The sequence below is a fragment of the Lissotriton helveticus genome, chromosome 7, assembly GCF_964261635.1.
Source record: "Lissotriton helveticus chromosome 7, aLisHel1.1, whole genome shotgun sequence".
NCBI lineage: Eukaryota > Metazoa > Chordata > Amphibia > Caudata > Salamandridae > Lissotriton > Lissotriton helveticus.
Genome location: NC_136068.1, coordinates 1,535,302,031 through 1,535,324,448, shown reverse-complemented (window position 1 = coordinate 1,535,324,448; position 22,418 = coordinate 1,535,302,031). Strand labels below are relative to the sequence as shown.

The window sequence follows — 22,418 nt, the reverse complement described above, 5'->3', positions numbered from 1 at the left end:
GCTATATTTAACCTCTAAATTAGCACTACAAGTGCAGTTACCTTGCAAGAACTAGGGTCATGATTTCAATGGTGCAGCAGGTGCAGTGACACCAGGGCCCAAAGCTCTAAGAACCCCTCTAAACACCAGATATTGCAATATTTTACTACTAAAACAGGCATTCATGAGTGCAGTCACCTTACATGCAATAGGGTCGTAATTTGAATGCTATAGGGGGCCAAAAGTTGTAAGAACTTCTCTAAACACCAAATATTGCTATATTTTACTACTAAACAGGCAGTCACACATGCGGTTATCTTGCAGGCACTAAGGGGGCATGATTTGAATGGTGTAGCAGGTACTGTGGTCCCAGGCCTAAAAGTTGTCGGAACTCTTTTAAACACATTATATTGCTATGACATCAATTAATTGTATTATTTCCCTCTTTCATTTAATTTTTCAAAATGTTGCTATTACTTACCCGTACTATACCACTAGTAACAGCACACTATAGTGCCTTTTTGTACATAAACAAGTCATAACATTTTAACAGACTTTCTGTAACTTATAATGTACAACTGCTCAGCTAGCTACAACCTACAACAGAAAACCGCTTATTATTAATCACATAGGTGAAACCTAATGCATTTACCAGTGTGTTGGGTCTTGGCTTTGCTCGTTGGTGGGACTTTGATGGTTGGTGGATCTGGAATGTAGGGGTGGAATGTTTGGCTTTTAATGTGAGGCAGTTGTTCTCGCCTTGGCTGCCCTGTTGGTTGTATCGACCAAAGTTGGATTAAAATGTACCTCATATAACCATCTGGCCTTTCTGAAGAGGCACTTCCCAGCACAATGCTGGTCTTTTAATTTCCCTCCTGCCTCCTTTCTCCCGTCTTTCTCTCACCCTCTCTCTCACCCTCTCTTTGTACCTCTCATTCATCATCGTTCTCCTCACCAGTTTTTAGTTGTCTCACCCATTTCCTTCACTCGTTGCTCCTGCCTCACCCTCACGTGCTGCTTCTCGGGTCATCTGAGTTGGCCGCCCTCCCACCACAAGCACTTCCACAGCCTCTCCTCACTCATTCAGACCCTTTCATTACACCTTTATCAGACCCTTCCCTACCCCTTCACCACCCAACTCCTCACCTCCTGTATCCCCCACTCAGTGGCCTCCACCTTATTTTTCTGTTAGTGACTCACCATTCTTGTCCTAACCCCTCAGTTAGTCCCTCACCATATTTCATGTTAGTAAATCACCCCCCTTGTCCTGACCCCTCCACTTGGTCCTTTTATTCTCCCCTCACTCAGTGCTCCTCTTTTCACCCCTCACCTTATTGTTAGTGACTCACCCTCGTTATTGTTTCGCCCCCCCACCAATTATTCATCAGACACTCGCCATACATTTGCTAAAGCTCACAATTGGCGCTTTTACCCCTCGCTAGCCACCCCTCTCCTCACCTTCATTAACCGATCCTCTCCACAACCCCAGACTCGCCCACTTTTTCCTAAAGTTCACTTCCAAACTACTATTTAATAATTATTTACCCAAGTGTTGCACATCTCCCCTACCTTCTCCTTTTGCTGCCCCTCTGTTTATCCCTATAACCCCTTCGCTGCGGCGGCTATTCCGCCGCAGCGCTAAGGGGCGGGGGGGGGCCGCGCAGCGGTCCGACGCTTATGACGGAACCGCTCCGTCACACCCCTCGGGGGGACTGTGCTTGTGACGGAGCGGTTCCGTCATCACCCCGCCCGCTCAATAGAACCGCTCCATCACCAGCACAGCCCACCCGAGGGGCGTGACGGAGCGGTTCCGTCATAAGCGTGGGAGGGGTTAAAATAATTTTCTTTCCTCTGCCCTCCCATTTACTCGCAACGCCTTTCATTGCCTCCATATTACTTCTCCACTTGGCATGATGGTCACAATTTGAAACTGGGTAAAACTGCGCTCTTTCCCCCCATCCTCCCCTACATCCTCCCCTACTTCCCTTGCTACTGTCATATTTCCATCCCTAATTCCTCTCTTCCCTCCTCGTCGACTGTTTTCCCCCCTCTTCCTCCCACTGCCCTTCCCTCTCTACCTCCCACCGCTCTACCCTCTCTACCTCCCACCGCTCTGTTCGACACTCTCCCCTTCATCACGCATTATTTTGTCATTCTTCCCACCTTCAACCCCCGGTTCTCACCACCTTACTGTTACCCTCCATTCACGCGCGTCTCTGCAGGAGAAGGAGGTGGGTTGGGGGGAGAGAGAGAGAAAGAGAGGAAGAGAGGGAGAGAGGGAGAGAGAATCCATCTGTATGTGTTTTTATGTTTTAGAAGAATCTTCTCGTGGTGGTGTTATCTGCATGCATGCACAGATGGCGTTGGGTGTTTGTATAACATACAACTTGTGGCCTGTCTTGACTGTCCATTTCTCCAATGCAGACCAGAGTCGATTTATGGCAGTTGCTGTTTATTGTATCAGGTGCTCTATCTGGAGCTGTGACAGAAACTGAAAGCTATTATTCGTCCATTGTGTGAGGTTGCAGTCTGTACAGCAGGAACAATATATCACTCAGCGATTTATATAGCAGGTATAGAATATCACTTAGCGACTTGATAAATACCGTTAAAGACACCTTGGGTATCATTTTGAGTTAGCGGGGTTGGAGACTCCTTAGGGTGAAGAAAACCCCAGGCTTGCAGTATTAGAGCCTCTGCTTGCATAAACATTTGACATGGTCGCCTATCAGCCAGTGAGACACCAGGTCATAGTGATGGTCACGTCTCCCTGCATCTGACCAGGTCTGCATTTCCATGTCCTGGGCAGCTATTCAAGAAATGGAGGTCCCGGGCAGAGTAATCAAGCATTGGCTCAGTGCACTGGGGCCTTTTTTTGTTTTCAAGAAATAAACTCATACTTTGGGAGCTTCTCAGCAATGTTCAGTGTCTTTGGTCGGTCCACTGAAGGCACAGATGTCCTCCACCACAGGAGCAGAGGCCAAACCCTCCAATGACCGAATGGACGATTGATTTGCCCACATGGGTCCAAATGACGCTTACATTTTCATGCATCATGTTATGTTTCCATAACAAAAAAATTCACAGCAGATATATTTTGCAGATCTATATACTTTTGGTAAACTGATATCTAGCTGTAACCTTAAACAATTACCAATCTACGTTCCTCTTTTTCCAAATTATAAACTACCTTACATATTTTGTCTTTGTTTTTTTATGAAAATCCGGTTGTTCTTTAACATTCCCGTTAGTGTAGTGTGAACTAAGATGCAGTACTGACCCAATTACTTTGTTTTGTCTTATATTTATTATTTAGAAAGTTTTTTTTTTTTTAGAAACAAGTTAATGTAATGTTAGTCAAAATTATGCAATTATGCTTGCATTCTTTTTCAATGTTGTTTCATCCCTTTCTGACTTGTCAATTGCTTCACCCCCACTCCATTCCTAGCCCACACCTGCAACCCATTCATTCATGTTTAAAGTCTGAGCCTTTTTGTAGACATGTGCACGTGTGTTGAATGCATGCCTACGAGCAGCGGCCATTTTATCAATTTTTTTTGAGGGGAGGTCCTTTTCTTTTTTTTTTTTGCCATGCTGCAGATCAGCCACAATGCTGTGCAGCTTGGCTAAAAGGCATTAACAAAGCCAATAGGCCCCATAGGCGAGACCTATTGGCTTTGCTAATGCTTGTCTTTGACAGATGGCAGTGGGACTCCTTCCCACTGATCTGTCCCTGTGCAACTGATTGCTTTCCTTCAGCGGTATGGTCCACTGGCCTCTAGGGCGTGTGAGAAAGAAGCGTTTTTGATAAAGTGATTCTGGCTGAAAAACGTACGACCTGATTTAGATCTTGGTAGGGCAACCGTCATCCCTCTGTGGTGACGGTTATAAGTAATTTGTCGAGCACACTGTCCCACCCGCCGTATTTAGATGTGGGCAGGCTGAACCGCCATCCACATCAACTGACTGTTTACCGTTGGGTAAGGGACACAGCTCTGTTGATGCAGAGGACTCCTCTACTGGCTGACAGTACTCTGTCATTGTCAGGCTGGCGGGTGTGCGCCGAGCCTATGTAGCTTTCCCTGGTGTGATGGCACTGTCCTAGCAGCGGTTTGCTGACGGAGTGAGTCCCTTGTGGAGTGGAGACTGGTAAGTACTTCTTATTAATGTGCCACTATACATATATGTTGCATTTGCTTCAAAAATATATGTAGATAATGTGTTATGCCTCCTTTTTACATATTGCATATCACAGAAACAACACACAAAGACACTATTGATTGCACAGGCACCACAAGCACAACACCCATAAGTACCGTAACTATATATTTTTTTTAAGTGTCAATGCAGATGTGTTCATTTTGCCTTGTTAAGTTGTGTAATGAAGACTAATGCATTTCACACGAGAATTTTGTTTTATGTAGGAGCAATGTAAAGATACACAAGTCTAAAGCTATTGTCAACACACAATTCATAGTAAGACAACGGTGAAAGAGCTTATTTTAGATCCTGGCGACAACTGAGTTAATTAGCTTTGTGGTCAAGTAGAAGGAGCACAGGAAGGACCTGCACAATTATGTTAAAGATGGTAAACGGAAGTGGGAAACAAAAAAAAAGGTTTGTTCCTACCTCATTTCTTTCGATTCCGCCAACTCAAAGTGGGAGGTATTCCGCCACAGTTTCCTCGAACAAAAAGCACATCATGATTGGTCCGGCGGTAATCTTGGCTGGACTCCCGCAGACAGCCTCTTTTCCCTATGATGCTGTCGACACAGGAGGACAATTCTGGTGGAGTCAGCAGCACTCGGACCGACTTTTGTCCGTAGACCCGCCCACATCTAGATAGAGAGGGCAGACCACCAAGGAGGCAGGTGGTGGAACCGTCAAAAAAGTGACAGGGGGACCAGATCCACCAAAGATCTAAATCAGGCCCTAAATGTTGGATGGCAATCGTGTGATTACTGATTGGTTGGTGGGTGTTCTCTGCTTTACAAGGCTGATTTTAATGTTGGTTATGCTTTTGGCTGTATTTATGGTTTAGAACCAAAACCCAAATAAGAAAGAGGGAGTGAATTTCTGGAGGTGCTACTGATGTTGTTTGAAGAAAGAGCATATCCATGAAGATGTAAGGATTCCAGGGGTTGAGTGCAATGTGGTTTGTTCTTTTTAGGAATGAGTTACCATAGGAAATGTAGTCTTCTGTTATTGCTAATGTTTATGACTTGCTTCTGAAGAAAATAAAGCGGTGAAAGAAGAGCACAATTCTTGCCTCGTGCTCTTAATAGAATTGAAACGTTTCTTTACAAAGGCTAGGAAGTATCTTATGTAACGAAAGAGGACTCAAATCATTATTACTGTCTCTTAACATGTGACATTAGGGAGCCTCTTATACCTTTTGCTCCACTGATTCCATGGCTGCCTGAATGCTTCTAATTTAATTTATAGTGATGTCAAGGGATGACAAAGAAGACACCTTGAAAGAATATAAAAGGGAATGACCCACACAAATGATGTGCAATTGAGCAAGGATTGCTGGTTTCAGGCAATAATAGTGGTACTGCACCTGTAATCACACATATTTCTTGTCCTTTTCCCTCTTCAGGTATAATGTACGTGCCACATATTTACTAGAGAGGTTGGGAAAATATACTAAAAGAATGTCCCTAACAGTTGAATGCTCCTGAGTAGTGAAAGTGAAAAAAAGTCTTTATTGTATAGTTCGTTAAAACCATCACAATTTTCCAATAGAAAAAATACGTTTTGTCTATGTGGTAAAATACCCCAGTTTCTTTGACATGAAGAGAGAGAGAGAAAGAAGTTAGCATAGACAGATGATACACCGCCGTCTTTGTTCAATACATTAAAATGTAATTCATTATTTCTATTTACAACGTTATAACTGTTAAAAGGCAAGGAGGTTCCACTAGACAATATTGTTGCCTGTATCACTGTATCATTAATTTCTCATAGCAGATTAAAAATGTTGTCAATTGGCAGATTTGTTGCGGGTCCTTTGAGTCTAGACTTTTTAGTATTGCGGATCTGCAGTTGCAGATGCCTCTTTCATTGAACTGTCTCCTCAACAGATGACGGAAGTAGGTTCCTATGGTTGGGCAGATGCATATTAGATGTGTGAAGTCCTGTATTGATGACCTGCATAGGCTGCATGCTTTTGAGCCCTGGTACTTCCAGCTGGGGAGGTCGGCGATGGAAGGAAACTTCCCCATACGCAGTTCTAAGAGCTTGGATTTTAAATGAGGGGAAAAGGCAAGGCCCAGGTATGCAGCTGATTCGGGCTTGGTGTAGGAATGTAATTCCATCCATATGTGAGCTCGTCGATTTAACGTTGCTTTGTCATCTGTTAGCGAGGGCCTTTTTACTGCCTTTTTTTCAAAATTAGCTGGAATGAAGTCAAAGGTTATTTCCGATGCAAAAGGTCTACCATCCTGGTTATTTGGAATGAGGCGTCTAAATATTTAGCGTAGTGTGACTTTGGGTCATTTTGCAGGGAATCCCAAAGCGCATTGTTGATTTCAAGACCCCGATTGAGCCAAATTTTGTACCATATTTTAATTGCCTCGTATCTTCTATACAGTTGTTATCGCTGTAGGCCAAACTCTAGATGTACCTGGGCTGGAGACTCGTCACATGGAAGACAAAGTACTCTTTTATATACTCGCGTTTGGATGTTGTCCAGAATTGCTACGTTGTTTCCATAATGGACAACGCTTCCATAAGCGATGGTTGGGAGTAGTTTTGCCTTGATGACTGCCAATAATGGGGTGAACGGTGGGCCTTTTAAGGTTTTAGATAAACTACAAAATGCAAAAAGTAGAACGTTAACTTTTTTTGTATGTTCTCGTACTGTGTAGAAAATGAAAACCTTCGATCCAAATATATCCCGAGATATTTGTAGCTGTTAACCACTTCTAACCTTGCGTTTTTAATTGTAAATGTCATTTGTTTTGATAATCTATGAGTTATAATCATGACCTTAGTTTTTATTGTATTTATTTCCATCAAGTTTTTTTTAGCGAAGTCGGCTAACTCGTGAATTGATCTTTGCAAACCAATTCTCGTGTGGCTTAGGAGAACAACATTGTCCAAGTAAGACAAGTGTATTAATGGCAATTTGCCCGGACGCTGAGGATGTGAGTGAACCCCGTCTAGCCTTGGTGTTAAATCAGCCATGAATAGGTTAAACAGATGTGGGGCCAGGACACATCATTGCTTTAGACCCTCGTTGGTATTGATCTTCCTGGTGAGCCTCTGGCCATCGGCGATTTTTACCTGCCTCCAGGTGTCAGTATAGAGATCCATTATAGGATTCAGGATTGAATCTGGTGGACCCTGCTGCTTCAGTTTAGCCCACAGTGTGCGTCAACTGACACGGTCAAATGCCGCCTTAAAATCCACTAGGCATAGATGAAGTGTATGACGCTGTCGTGGACTTTTGTCGGCAATTAGCCCTATTGCTAGTACATATGTGATTGTACCTGTGCCCTGTCGAAAGCCCGACTGGTTGAGTGGGATTTTTTTGTTCTCGTCGGACCAACTTATTAGGTCTGCTAGGATCAAGGATGCATAGTATTTAGCCTCTGCATCTATTAATTCGATCAGACGGTAATTAGCGAGGTCTGTGCGCTCGCCTCCCTTTTATATTGGATTAATTATTGCACGTCTCCAGCTCTCTGGGATGCGATTAGATGTGCCAATCAGCTGGAACAGACAGAGCATCTTACTTGCCAATAGTTGGTATCTTGTTTGTAAATTGCTTGTGGTATGTCGTTTGGGCCCGGTGCCCCATCGAGCCGACTTTTTCTTATAATTTGTAAAATTTCTACTTCAGAGTAAGGGGTGTACGACAGTGGTGTGCCCTCAGTCTGCAGCGTGCAGTTTCCTGTTACTTTGATGGTTGTGGAGAACGTGTGCCTCCTAATACAGTGCTTGTTTAAGGGCACTACTACTTTTTGCCTGCGTTTTTTACTGAAAATGTGGAGATTAAGTGTTGTACCCAAGCAGGCTCAGTGACACAGGTCGTATTTATGACTTTTGAGGTTCTGTTCATGGAATTCACTTGGTCCCAGAAAGCTCTGGCATCTGGTATCTTTGCATTGTGTAGTAACTTTTTCCAAAAGTTATTGTGTTGAATTCTTTTGTCGATTCAGATTTGTTTTTTGTATTTTTTCTTTAATTGAGGTACTTGCTCCCATGATGTTGAGGATGGACTTTGATGGTGAGCCGTCCTGAGTGCCTTTCTCAGTTGTTTCCTTGTAATTCGTGCAGTTTGACTAGGATGACTGATGTGGTTTGTCCACTTTTTATTTGACTGTTTAGTGGGAGCCTCGGCTAGTGGTAGACTTACCAGGAAGGTAGACCATGTTTCAATCAACATATTTTTTTGTGATTCAAGGGTCACCATTAGATCTTTGGCCTTTGAAGCGATGTGCGGTAGAGTGGTACTTGTCCAGCGCAGACGTTTCAGATTTATTGTCGATGTTAACCCCTCCACTACTGGGGCTTCTGTGTGTCTGTGAAGGATCGTATTAAGTTCAATGTGCTAGGCCGAGTGATCACTGTCGCTGGAACATTTGATCTGAAATTGTTTTATTTGCCCTAGGAGCGGGAGAGTTACTATTGTGTAAATCAAAACTGAGCTTGAGCAAAGGCCATTGTACGTGCATGTAGCTGGTCTGTCCTGTTTTGTTCTCCCATTTAGTGTACGCATCCCTAGATGTCCGAGGTCCATTACGAGCTGCTGACCTACGTTGTCCTTACGTTTTTGGTTGGAATAGGATTACGTTTCTACTGCCCAAATTACGTTTGCTGCGGTGATGTTATCTTCCTCATCTTGGGTGTACAATAGATTTGAATTGAAATCTCCCTTAAGAATAATTTCCCAATTTGGCTGTTCGAAGCGGAATTCCCCAAAGTGACAATGAGGTTTTTTAAATAGGTCTTTTTTTATCTTTTGTTTCGGGTGTGCGTAGATATTAATTAAGATAATGGTGCTTACCCCTGAATGTGAGCCCAGCTCCATTTTTAATTTTTGGCATAGTGGATGTGGTTGTTGACAACTGAATTGAAGACATTTTAAGTGCTGTATAAATAGAGATGGCGAGGCCGCCTTTCGGTCTTCCATATTGTATCGTTCGTATTGCTTTTACATGGTAAAGGATCCTGCCTGGGACCTCTATTGGCGCTGTTGACCATGTAACTTGGAGCACAATTATTTCATACCTATCCCTGTTCTCAGAAGCCCCTTTTTCCTGTAGGGTTCGCTCCTGCTATGTTCCAAGGCAAGATTTTGATTGAGGGAGGCCCTGAAGTGTGTGGTGTGCTAGCACATCATTCAACTTTCAGATCGAGCGTGTGTGATCTTTGGTGTGCTGTCCTTTGCTGATTCTGTTGTTGTGAGTTTATACCGTCTGCAACTTTAGCTCCTCGTAGTACCGAGGAGACAGTGCTTACAGTTGGGTTGTTGTTTGGGGTGTACTTAGCGATAGGAGAGGTGACAGATAACACTTTGTCGCTGGAATGGAAAGAGATATTCCCCATTCTTCAAATTTTGTGGTTTCTTAGAGGCTATCTGTTACTATTTCTTCCGTCTTCCAAGTTGCTAAGGGATTTTCCTTTCCTGTGCTATTTCCAGGGTTGATGAATTCTAATGTCAATAAGTCTGTGGTTGTCAGATATTGTAATGTTGGGGTAGCTGCCATGAGGCGCATGATGTTTCCTCAGTTTAAATAGTCTTGCGGGCCTTGTGAGGAGTAGTGTGGTTTGAAGAGAATCCTGTTATTTGAGTTTGACTTAAGCTCCTTTTTTTGCAGGGTTGTTGACACCTGCTGGGGGCTTTGGTTTCTTCTTGTTCATTCTGGTTTGCGTCATCACTTTGCGTTTTTATATTGATCAGTAGCTGGTCTCTCTTAGTACTTCCTGATTGCTGCTTTGTCCTTGATATAACTTGCCTATCTCCTATGTCCCTGTTGTGGACTTGTAAGATGGAACCTAGGTTCCTGTGGGGGCGACCATTTTCTTGTTTGCATGGGATCGATTTCTGCTGGACGATTAGGGTTTTTGGTTTTATTTGCCATTTCCCCTGAGCATCCCAATCTGTTCACACCAGGTTTGGAGTCTTCTTTGTTGTTCTGGTTGAAGGAAGACCATTTTCTTGTGGCCGTTGGATCGTTCTCTGGTGGAGGCTTGTTGGTCTCTCGAGATGTTTTGTTTTGTTTACAGTGTCCCCTGGGCATCCCAACCTGCTCACACCAGGTTTGGGTTCTTCTTTGTTTTTTCTGGATGAAAGAAGGTCACGGCTCTCAAAACTCTGAGCTGTTTGTTGCTGGTTTTGCACTTTGCGATGGGTATGATGATTCAGTTGACCCTGACTGGTCTGGGCAGCCTGCCTCATCTTCCTCCTTGTGTTTTGTATGTTGCCCTGATGTTACTAATAGCCGCTGTTTACCGTCACTAAAATTAAAGATTGGGTAGTTATCCAATACCTCTATTTTTGATGTTTTATTCGTGTGCAAACAATTTCTCGCTTTCCTTGCTCTTTTTGTTAGGGGGGGGATTTGTTTGTTTGGTTAGTCTGTTTGGATGGGTGATGAAACGCTTGGGTTCGTGAGGATTGGATACTAATATCTGGATGTGATGTGGGAGAATCTGCGAAGAATAAATCCTCGCTTGATTCCCCAGCTTTTGACTTCTTTCCTGTTGGCGACAGGGTGTTCTGTTCAGTATTGTATAAAGTAATGTTTTGAGAACTACATTCTCTGTTTTTTGTCTCTTTGCCGTTTACTTTGTTATTTTCGGGGGGACGATTTGACCGCTCACATTCATGAAGAATACTTGCTAGTATGGTGGGGAGGTCCCTTGGTTTTTCCAGAAAGTGACAGCAGGTACAATTTGGAACTTGTGCCCGCGTACCATTTGCATTTTTGTTGAGGACTGGTAATTGGCCCACCATGAGGTCAAGTTTACTGTTTATGCCAGAGATTTATTACGCGATTACGTTCATTAAATTGATCTGGATGTCGAGTTTGTCTGACTGCATGTTAAGGGTGCTATTTGAGGTTTGCAGTATTTTTAACTAGGGAAACAGTTTTGAAAGAGCTTCCAGGTTGTTTTCTGATTCCTGATTCAGCTCCGTTAGATATTCAGTGATATTGTTATGTACCAGGTAGTTCCACTCTATGGCGTTACTAGGTGGATGACGAGTGTTGTTTTTGTCTGCTGCGTTATCTGTGTGGGGCCTCTGTTGGATGTTGGATTTATTTTTATCAATGGCTTTGTAGGTGAGTTCTGAGATATCACGTACTAGCTGTTTTGATGAGTTTAATATGTCTATTATTGTTTCCTGTTTGTCTATTTATACCAGCGTCAAATTTATCCTTTGGTGACCCTCTGTTGGGTTTTTATCCGACAGTACCTTTCCTTGTACTGAACTGACATAACTTGATTTTGTGTAGTGGGCCTTTGTGTCTCCCTTTAATTTCGTATCTTGGTTGCTAGGTTTGTTATTATTCGAATGTTCAATGTTATTGTTTGTTTGATTTTCTGCACTAGCTGTTGCCTGTGCTGGGGAACTTGATGTATCTTTGATTGTAGTTTGTTCTCCTAATTGAGGCCTTGATGTGTTACTTGTTGGTTTTGGGGATTTTGATGTTGTACTTATTGCCTGCAATATCTCCTTATTCAGTATTGATTGGGACTCCATCCAGGAGTCACTAAATTCGTCTGTGTTGCAGGTGTCTTTGTTTTTACTGATTTGCTTCGCCTGTTGTCTCAGTGTGGATTGATTTATGGGTTTTTCTGCCTTGCAGGTGGCGTTTGTACTATTTGAGAGTCCAGCGCCTGTCCCGCGCATTAAGTCCTGGATAGTTTGCAAATAAGGATGCTCTTGCCCCAGCTGATTTGAGCTGCACTGCTAAATGATGTTGAAATTATTTTAGCATGGCCTGCGTTAGCGTTCGCTATCCCCCGGTTGGTCTCTCTTTCTGTGATGAGGCTTCCTCCTTGGCATATACTTCTGTTTTTGTGTGTACATGTTCTTGGATGGTATGTGTATTGTTATTCCAACAAGGCGACTTTTTTACCTCTTGCACTTTACGCTCACTCACTGGAGTTGCTTATTTTTTCTCAGTGATGTGTGGGGCAATGTTCGTGAGTGTAGCCGTCGTCTTATGTGACGTATTATCTTTTTTGTCCTCCTTCTGAGTGGAGGTTGATTTGTATGATGTCAGTGGTTTTAAGAGGCCGTTTACCTTTTCCGGCGTTGAGTAGATAGCTGCAGTTTGGTCCTTTAGAAAAGTGAATTTACCAGTTGGGTTCATTGACCCAAAGATTGAATAAGTAGGAGATATAAGTGTGACTCCTTGATTTTGTAGTAAATTAGGTGGGCAGCCCTGGAGGGTCACTGTTCCTTTGATGTTATATATATATATATATATATATATATATATATATATATATATATATATATATATATATATATATATACACACACAAAATATATCATGATATAAAATTCTATGCAAGAAGTTTCTAAAGGGGGGAATGCTTTACATTGTAGGATGAAAACCCCAGACAGATCTAAATTTTATGTTTATTGGAAAGTTATAGGATTTGTATTAAAAACACTACATAGTAAACTAACACTGCTTATTGTTTAACTTGGCCCTCTCAACAGGGTCACTCCGAAATGTTTTGCCTTCACCCCTCTTGTTTTCTGGACCTGTTTTGTTGGCTGTTAGGACTTTGTGCACATTACTACTTCTAGTCGATGCTAAAGGGCTTGTGCTGTACCCGAAAGCATGGTACAATTGGCTTCCACCTGATTGATACATTTAATTTAATTGTAAGTCCCTTTTCTATAGTACCACTGGTACACATGCTACTAATGGGCAGCAGCACTCATTGGGCCACCCACTTAAAGTAGCTTATTAAAACATGTCTATAGGATAACTTTGGGTCACTTTATTACATTTAATAGGTGCTAACCTTTGATTGGGAGTAGGTAGCAATATCTTGTTTAGACTCAAATTCATTGTATATCATATTCTTTTTAATGGGAAAATCGGATATCAGATTACAATATTGAAATTGGCTCTTTCAGAAAGTTATGTTCACGAAACAGTGGTCCACTAAGGTATCATTCTCATATCAAGTATCTCTATATTCCATATAGAGAACAATGTCAATTAGTCATTGTGTGCAATCCCATACATGTACGCATAATCTATATGCCATTTATGGAATTTCTCCAAAACGCAGGTTTCAAGAAAGTGTCAAACAACATTATTTTATTACAATTTAATTCCAAAAGTTAATAATTTTTAGCTGTTTTCTTTATAAGATCCAGTACTCACAAACATGAAAGGAATGGTCGACGTTGTTTCCCTCAGTATAGGGTTAATCTAAGTTGGCCCCCTCAAGGAATTAAAAGACTCCAGGTCAGAAGGGGCTTCTGCTTAGTGGGACCCGGTCATGAATAAAATTACTGAAAATTGCTCCTACCGCTTTCAAAGGTCAGGTGGAGTACAGAAGAAAAGAAAAGAATTGCAGATTGATCCTATGTGTGCATTTGTTTGCCGCCCATTCCGATGAGTCAAGTCCAGGTGCTTTCTTTTCTTCTGTACTGTGCTTAATCTTCTCATCATCCAGTTCTTGACAGCAAACTTTCTTGGCTATGGGGGAAGTGTTCCCTGTGAATTGCTAGATTTCAAGGGGAAGCCCCAATGGGGGATGAGTGGGGTATGGCAGAGTCTAGAACTGCACCTACGAAACATGGTAGGGTCAAGAAATGTATAGAGAAGGCATTATACATTAGCCGTCCGCATAATAGACTTCTTTAGAAAGGAGAATTCTCCCATCATTTCGAAAGTCAAGACCGACTGAGCACTACACAGGAAGATATTTACGCATTGTTAAATCATTGCCTGAGAAGCCATGTGCAACATTTCTTGTGGAGTAAATGGTGCAGATGCTGGTCCTCTTTTCTGTGTAAATATCCAGAATCGTGGCTGTTGCCTGCTGGTACCTAGGGTGATATGGCTCATAGATGTGAAGGCCAGTCATGATTTTTCTAATAGCATCTCCTTACTTAAATAGGGTAGTATCCATTATAGAGTATTAAGTGAAGAAAACAGTCTGTGCTTTAGCCGATAAGGCTGCATGTTCTCAGCTTTAAGGGGGGCCTGGTGGTTCTTTTGTAATACCTGTTATCACAGAATTCCCATATTCCGGCGTTGAGAGGCACCCCACATTAATTGCAGTACTTATATGCTGTAATCCTTATGTTTGTCCCAAACTAAATGTAAGATCGTTACAAAGGTATTTCAAGTTTATGGCTGCACAAACTGAAAACATTTGGGATTACAAACATTCACTCTTCTTCATACTATTCTAACTATCAACTGCAGTGTAACTCATCCTGGGATATTTTAACTTATGTTTTTTAGCTTTGTAAGTGCAAAGGAGTCCGGTTTATCAACACTCCTTTTCTGGCCCCAAGTTCTGCTGGTGTTTCATTGGCTATTTTGTATGTTCAGCAACGTTGATATTGTTGGCAAAGTCAAAATGTACCCACTCTGGTGACAGAGCATTTTCAAAAGCTGTGACCAAACTATCGACGTCTATTCTGCACCTGATAAAACTAGGAAGACCTACATTAAGTTTTGGTGACTATTAAAAATCAAATTTTTACTTAGTTCTATCATATTCTTTGTCTTCTCTGGTTAGGTGTGGTGTTGTATCCTGGTGTGTTAAGAATCTTGGGTGTATGGAGTGCTAAATAAATCCATAAAAACATAACCCATTTTTATTTTTATTCCCAGGCAGCTATGATCCGGATTTCTGTGCTTGATGGCAAGGCTCTTGTTTGGAATGCAGACGATGCCAGAGACATCCGAGAATGCCATGGCCTGGCTGGCAATTTAGTTGGTTCTCTAGCTCGCAAACCACGGCAGAATGTGAGGCTGGGACTTCCTCTACAACTGCTTCCAGAAGAGGCCAGGCTCCTGGCAGAAATTGGAGCGGGGACCTTGGTGAATTGTACATCTCCCAGACAGTCCCACTCAGCTGAGTCAACAGAGGTGATTGCATCCACTTTTAAAGGCAGAGCAAGCAAGCATTGCATCCTAAAATTTTAAGATGGGCAAAATTGTTCATAAACCTAGTTCTATTGAAAGGATGTTATTAGCTTTTTACGTGCGCACTAAACTGTGGAAGGAGAGCCTGAACAGAGCGTCAATTGGAAAGAGCAATATGGGGATGATCGACAGTTTAGAAATCATAGGAGTGAGAAAAAATCTGGACACAAGAGCAAGTACAAAATTGGTGAATGATGGATAAATCGTGGCCTACCACTAGATGGATTAGCCCTTTAGATGTAGAGAGTGTGCTATATATTAGGTTTACACTATTGTAAGTAACTGTACTCTTACACAGTGACAAAGTTGTAAATGAATGGAAGTTAAAGTTATTTTACACTGGTGCCCTTGGTCATACCATGCACACTACTAAGGTCCTGAGAAGCAGACTCTCTCTGAGTGTAAGGTTGAAAGAGAAATCAAGGCGTTGAGGAGACAGTCGACGGAATCTGGGCTTAAAAGGGATTTAAATCAGGTAGGAAAGGATAGTGAAAGGGCTGCTGGGTACAAGGGCCAAACAGATTCTAGGAAAGCAATTGATTGCACTCTTTATTTCCAAATAATCTGTAGGCAGATCCTTCCTCCTGCATCACCCACAGTAATTTCAGCTGCTGTGTGCATTCCAATGAGAGGTGAATATTGGTAGAGTTAGGATTTGTGTGATACTGACAGGTGTGTGCCTTATTTAGATGATTTCTCAGACCATTGGGAGGAAAGAAATATCAGGGCTGACATCTGAAAAGGGGTGGATAAGGTACATGGAGATACAGGCGCATATCTCCGCCTTCTTTACTTCAAGAATGACAGATATACCAAGGGGAAGGGAACTACCCTCCCCATGCTCCTCATGATCAGGCCCCTGTATTCTCCTTATCTGGGCAGTCGAGATAACGTATGTTTTTATAGTTGTAGACCTGGTTTTCTTTTCTTTGAGGCTGCTCCATTTGAGAGATTTGTGGAAGTGCGGATAATGAAAAAATGCAACTGTACCCATTTCACTCTATGATTTCTGGGGTAATGGTGGAGAAAAGCAGCAATCCATTTCTCTCATACAGTTGTTGCAATTGCCTCTTACTTAGTCTTGCAGAGTCCATTTCCATTCACAACAAATATCCCCACCCCCTATCATTGAGGTTTCTTGTTCCATTCCTCTTATGATTGGCCATTCCCCCATTTTCTACCCTTCGGCTACAGTAGTGCCCTTCCATAATAATACCACTCACTCATGTTTGAATTCAGTGTGTATTCTCACTACTGTGATAGTGTTTTCACCTCATTACACTGCAAAAAACTATTGATTGATGGAGTATTTCCTTTAAGCACCTCCATTTATTTTCCATAATGTCAATCCATCCTCCTTCACTCAACCTCTTCTCTTTCATTTGCTTAACACATACCCCTTATTCTATTAAGGACTGATTGCTTCTTCTATGACTGATTATTTCCATCTGCCAATTTTCAACCTTTGTTTTCTGTGAATGGAATCTTGCAGGTCACACCTCAGGTTTTCCTAAGAATGGGTTCTCCAACATCTCCAATGGCAAGGATCAGTCTCCTCGTCCCCTTTACTGTGAACACCACCTTCTAAGGCTCTTTTAAACTGAATGGTCTTTCTTACATCCTCCTTTTAAAAAATTGCCTCTTTAAAAACTATTTTATAATTAGGGCAGAGTTTTGTGCATTTCTTCACCCTATATGCCTTAAGCGTTTCAATTGCCAAAAACCTTTTCCATAAACATCATTTTGAAAAATATAGTGGCATTTGGTCAACCCCCTTCATCTGTTAGACGCTTGGCATCATCTCCCTTCAGTCTTTACTTTAATAAAGTGTAATTAACTGTTTGGATCTGTCTCTCTGCTGTACTGCAGCTGTCTCATTGGTATTAGATCTACAAGCTTCTCATTTGGAGCTCTGTGGACGATGTACATCAACCAAAAGGCAGCAGGTGGATTATCTGCTAAACTCCTAGTTCTCCCCCTCTATTTAGTTTGGGGATGGCACCATGGGAAGCCTTTCAATCAGGTGTCAGACCTTGGAGGTACACAGAATCTACACTCCTGAGCAGCACGGAAGAACGTTTCTATTCACTAGACCAAGGAATATCATATTCCATGCACTCAACTCTGTATCACTCCATTTTTCGCCAGTGTACTCTATGCTAATCTTCTCTACTCCACTCTAATCTACTCTGCACAGCTACACTCTACCCTGCACCACTCCACTCTGAAACAATCTATGCCTCTGCGCTCGGTGCCTCTGCACTCGGTGCCACTCTACTCTCCACCACTCTAATCCTCTGCACTGCTCTATGCCACTGCACTCTATGCAAATGCACTTTACACCACTTTTCACAAAACCAATGCACTCCAGTCTACTCTGAACCACTGCACTGTAGGCCATTGTACTCCGTCACTGTAGGAAACTTTCTCTGTATATACTGTACCAAAGTGAAGTATAGTGTGCACAGAGTCCAGTAGAACCTAAAAGGTAGGCAGAGGTAAACGTAGATAGAACCTTGCTCTCTATTTGGGAAAGTGTGGTCGAGCAGTAAGGCAGTATCAGAGGGCAGTGTTAAGCATTTGTTGCACAAAATCAATCAGCAAATGATTTCACACTGAACTTCAGACCAATTGTTTTTGTGTAAAAATATTCTTTTAGTTCTTTTATTTCAAAGAACCAAGCACGCCCGGCACAGGTAAGTGATAAGTACTTTGTAGTAAAAATACAGTTGTAATACATTTGGCATTGTTAATTGTATATGCACTTTTTTTTTACTTAAAGTATTGTTTCAGAGAAATGCAATGCTTTGTGAATACCGTACATAGACTTGAATGGGCTTTTCAGGAAAATACCAGGCAAGTTACTTTTTTGATTACTTTTCTTACTCAGAGTAGTATACCTGGATACTTCTCTGTAACATTTCCTTTCCAACACGTAAGAATAATCTTTTTTGTTAAATAGCAAATTTTTTTCATTTTTGTTATTTTTTCAAAACCTTTATTGGCAAATACAACATTACCAAAATACCATTTAGCATCAAATCAGAGCATCATACATACTAGATCCTTTGCAGAGTACATAAAAAAATAGAAAAAACAATCAAATAAAGGTATAATCTTGTACAATACGGCAAGAGCACCATTAAGCTGTACATAGCTGTATAATGTGATGTCAGCACCTTAGAGGAAGGAGCAAGTCCGGCTGGAGAGAGATGGGGACAGGGAAGGAGGTGGCTACTGACCAGCACCGGTGGCCGCCGCGGGCGTAGTGCTAGTGGGGAGCGCGGGGGAGGCAGTCTGGCTCCGATGTGATCGGGTGTGAAGGTACGTCACTAGGGGGCACCATATATCGAGTGGAGGTCACAAAGTGCAGATGATTGAGGACGGAATAGGCTTGTGTCCCTGTTATCTCTGTGTAGATAAAGTTGCGAGCTTTGTTTTGAAGGCAACATTTTTTTTTTTCAAAGATGGCCACCAGACATGCTTGTGCGTTGTTACCATGGTGACGGTAGACTCTAGTTTCTACACTTGGTGCCCTTTTTAGGTTTCGCCTGTCGAAAGCTGCGCAGCAGCGTTTCGCGCAGGCGAAATCTTATGTTAGAAACAGTGTGGCCTTAGTTCCGCCTCTCTCTTCCATTGGCTAGCTCCATAAATGGAGGCTAGCCATTGGAAGAGAGATCTGTCCATCATTCACCGAGGCGACTCGTGGGCTTTCCGGCGTTTTTTTTCTTTTTCTCATTCTGCCCCGCATGTCATTGCGGCGGTGGGCGTTTACTTTTTTTTTTTTTTTTGGCCGCCTTTTATTTTGTCATTTGCTTGCTGCTGTCCTGCCTTCCTCCGTCCCCCCTCCAGCTGTCCGTGTGCCCGTCCCCGCTCCCGCTGTCCGTGTGCCCATCTCCCTCCCGCTGTCCGTGTGCCCGTTGCTGTGCGAATTTCACTTGAAGTGAGAGAGGCCCTGCTCTTTTGTGGATATCTCGTCAGTGTCAATGTTTCGTGTTGGATATAGCCATGCCGTGTTCTCACCTTCCTAGTTCCCATCCTCACTGATCAGCCTGGGTCTGTGGGTCGCCTGCTTGTTTATTCGTATGTGCCCGCAGCTGATGACCCCCAGAGAAGGGGTGCCCTGGTGGGGCGGAGCTCTCGCAAGGCAGGAACCATTAATGGAGGGAAGAGGGGGGCGCATTGTCGGAAACTGGCGGATTCGAGCTGAGGCTATATTTGGAAGGGGAAACGAAGCCAGTGATACCGTGAGGAAGAAGTGGGGGCGTCGCGGACCCCGCGCAGCCCCCTCAACACACTGTCCAGTGTAGTACGGCGTCCTCTGGTGGAAGACGCGGCGTGCCCGCTCAGTCCACGATGAACGGGCCGTGCCATGCGTTCGGTTGTGTATGACGGTAGCCATTTTCGTGTGCACCGTTTTTCCCTTTAACACAATAGTCCGAGACGCCCCTCTCCTCTGATGTTATCTACAATGTACTCGGGGGTTGGCTCAGTGGGGCAGTCCCAACCCCAGGCGCAGACTCCCAGCCTCCCACTTGGCTGTTACTGTGCCGAGCTGGCGAGGTCTGTTTCCTATCAGGCTCTGGGAGGGAGGATGGGGGCGGGGAGGGAGTCGGTTGAGGACGGGAGAGGGAGGGGCACCAGCTAAAGGTGACTGATGGCTGAGAACAGTTGTTGAGGGGGGGTGGAGAGGTGAGTGAAATGGACGCGCAGATGTTGGTAGCATCGGAGGTGAGGCGGAGTGGGAGATGAGGGCAGGAGGCTTGAGCGACATCACTACTATGCAAGGTTCCGTGAAGGCGTATCAGGCAAGACGGCCGGGCGATGCATAGCTGGAGAGAAGAGAGTGACAGCTGCAGGGGAGAGCGAGAGTCGGCATCGGGCGCAATGAATGATTTAATGAGCTTCATCAGCTGTTCAGATTTCGAGGGTTTGAGGGAAACAAAAGGCGTAGATGGAGGCTGCTTGTAGACTGGTCTGCGGAGGAGGGCCGTCAGTCAACAGATCTGTGGGGATAGGTGACCTGTGGACAAATCTGTAAGGCAGGACTATCTATAGACGAACCCAACCAGGAGAGGTGTGGTTTCTGTGTATTCTTTACAGAAGGGCAGTTTGTAACTTGACCTGTAGAAGAGGACTGTAGGCAGGCGAGTCTGTGAAGCAGAAGTGTCAGCTTGTCAATAGGGGCAGGTGCCTGTAAATTGGTTTGTAGACCGTAAGATAAAATGGTCTTGTAGGGGAGGATTATGTAAACTGGTACGTAGGGGAGGGTGCTCTTTGGGCGTCTCTCCAGGGAATTGGTGGTCTGTGGACTAGTATGTAGGAGAGAGTGGTCTTTGCACTGGTTTACAGCAGATGGTGCTGTGTGAATGGTTCTTTGGTGGAGCACGTCCTGCAATCTCATCTTAAGGCGGGCATTCTAAACGAACCTTCAGGCGAGGGTGGTATGTACAGAAAAGCACGTGTCTACAACCTTATATGGGAGGGCAATCTTGTTTGTGTGTAGAAATAGTCCCGTGGTGGTAGGGGCTGTCACTAGGCTAGCTTACAGGAGATCAGTGTCTGTGGAAACTTTCCAAAAGGAGGCGGGTGGGCGGTTGTCTGGTCTAAACGGGGCTAGGGCTGTTTAACCTGTGAGGCAGTTTCTAATGGCTGCTATTTAGGGGTATGGTGTCTGCAGACAGCGGGGGAACCTTCGGAGTGTGGACGGCTGTCTGTAGACATGTCTGTGGGGGATACAAACATGGCCTGCAAAAGGATTTTCCAAAGCGTGCACCTACAACAGAGGCTTCACAAATCTCGACCAGGCACACCTCTATTTGTAAACATTTTAACATGCACCTAATCCCTCCATCACACATTTACCCCAGATACGAGGTAGGGTACGAAATTAACCTAGTATTAATGTATGTGACTCGGCAGTTTGGTTGAATTTAGAAATTCTATAGGGGGTTGGGTTTCGTTACCTTGAAATGTGACCTTAAGAAAAGTTAATGATTGCTCGGACGGCAATAATATACACACTTCGCATAGGAGTGTAATAATTTCCTGGCTGTTGTGGGGGTGTAATGTAGCACCGCGTTTATTTCCACCCCTTGCGATCTGCATGCGTCTTATGCAACACATTGACGTGCACCACCGCCATTGTGTTCAATCATTGGCTTCCCGGAAGCTCATTGGTTACTCCATTGCTGCCTCTTAGGCTTCTTATTAAATTTCTGCATCTAGCCATGTGAACAACTTAAATCTCTCATTGGTTTCGCTGGATAAAGAAATAATTTTATTTTCTGTTCCAGTATTTAGTTTGACACTCCTTCATTAGGCCTCCTCTGAGCCTGTAGATCATTTAAAGGTTTTTTGTTGTGGCCACAGCATTCTAGCGGACCCACCTCACTATGACGCTTCCCGTTCTGTTGAGTGGCCTATCCCCCTATACTAATTCAAGCATCGGAGATTGCCTCATGTCCTGTTCGATGTGCTCTGGTTCAGTGTTTGGTTGGGACCAGAATAGTTCCTGTGAAATCGTAATATAAGTTCCATATCACCAACTGACTCAAGCAACTGCATGCCAGTGTACCGCCCTCACTGACTGTGTACTCTGTTGTACATAGGCTACACCCCGTCACACGCCACCATAAGGGGTCACAGAAGCGCTACCAACCACTGGCTTAGGAAGTGAGAACCTCCGAAGAAAACGAGATGTGCCATGGGCCCCGGTTTACCACTTCAAAGCAAACCCGGCTGCTGCCACCCAGTATGCTATCCTTATTTCCAGGCATAGGGTGTGTGTGTGGCTCTGGGTGTGTGTGGGACTGTGTGTGTGTGGCTCTCTGTGTGTGGCTCTGTGTGTGTGTGTGTATCTCTGTGTGTGTGTGTGTGTGGCTCTGTTGGTGTGTGGGTCTGTGTGTGTGTGTGGGTCTGTGTGTGTGTGTGTGTGTGTGGGTCTGTGTGTTTTTGTGTGGCATTTGCCAGAGATTAAACTATTGGCATTGTAAATGACAATGCCATTTATTTATCTGTTTTCAAAACCAACACATAAATACAAATTTTGTCATTTACAATGCCAATAGCTCAAACTTTTCAAAAGGCGAAACCATTGCATTGTAAATGTAAATGTATTTCGATTTATATAGCGCACTAATCACCCAGGGGTCTCAAGGCGCTTGCTTAGGGAACCCGTCCTGGTATTCCCCTGTGAGATACCCCGGCAGGGTATTCACAAGGTGAAAGCCAGGCATCCCGCCGCGAGGGGCTGTAGTGGAGATTAAGCAAGCTATTGCCCAGAGT

At 43.6% G+C, this 22,418-nt stretch overlaps 1 protein-coding gene across 1 annotated transcript in view; it reads left to right on the top strand.

The window, feature by feature from the left end:
• Window positions 1-22,418, top strand: part of TSEN34 (tRNA splicing endonuclease subunit 34) — a 282,186-nt gene that overhangs the window by 168,248 nt on the left and 91,520 nt on the right. Inside the window, exon 3 of the mRNA XM_078654976.1 lies at window positions 14,817-15,074. Within this exon, the coding sequence (XP_078511102.1) occupies window positions 14,823-15,074 (252 nt within the window). The 5' untranslated portion in view covers window positions 14,817-14,822. The remainder of the gene's footprint in view (window positions 1-14,816; window positions 15,075-22,418) is intronic.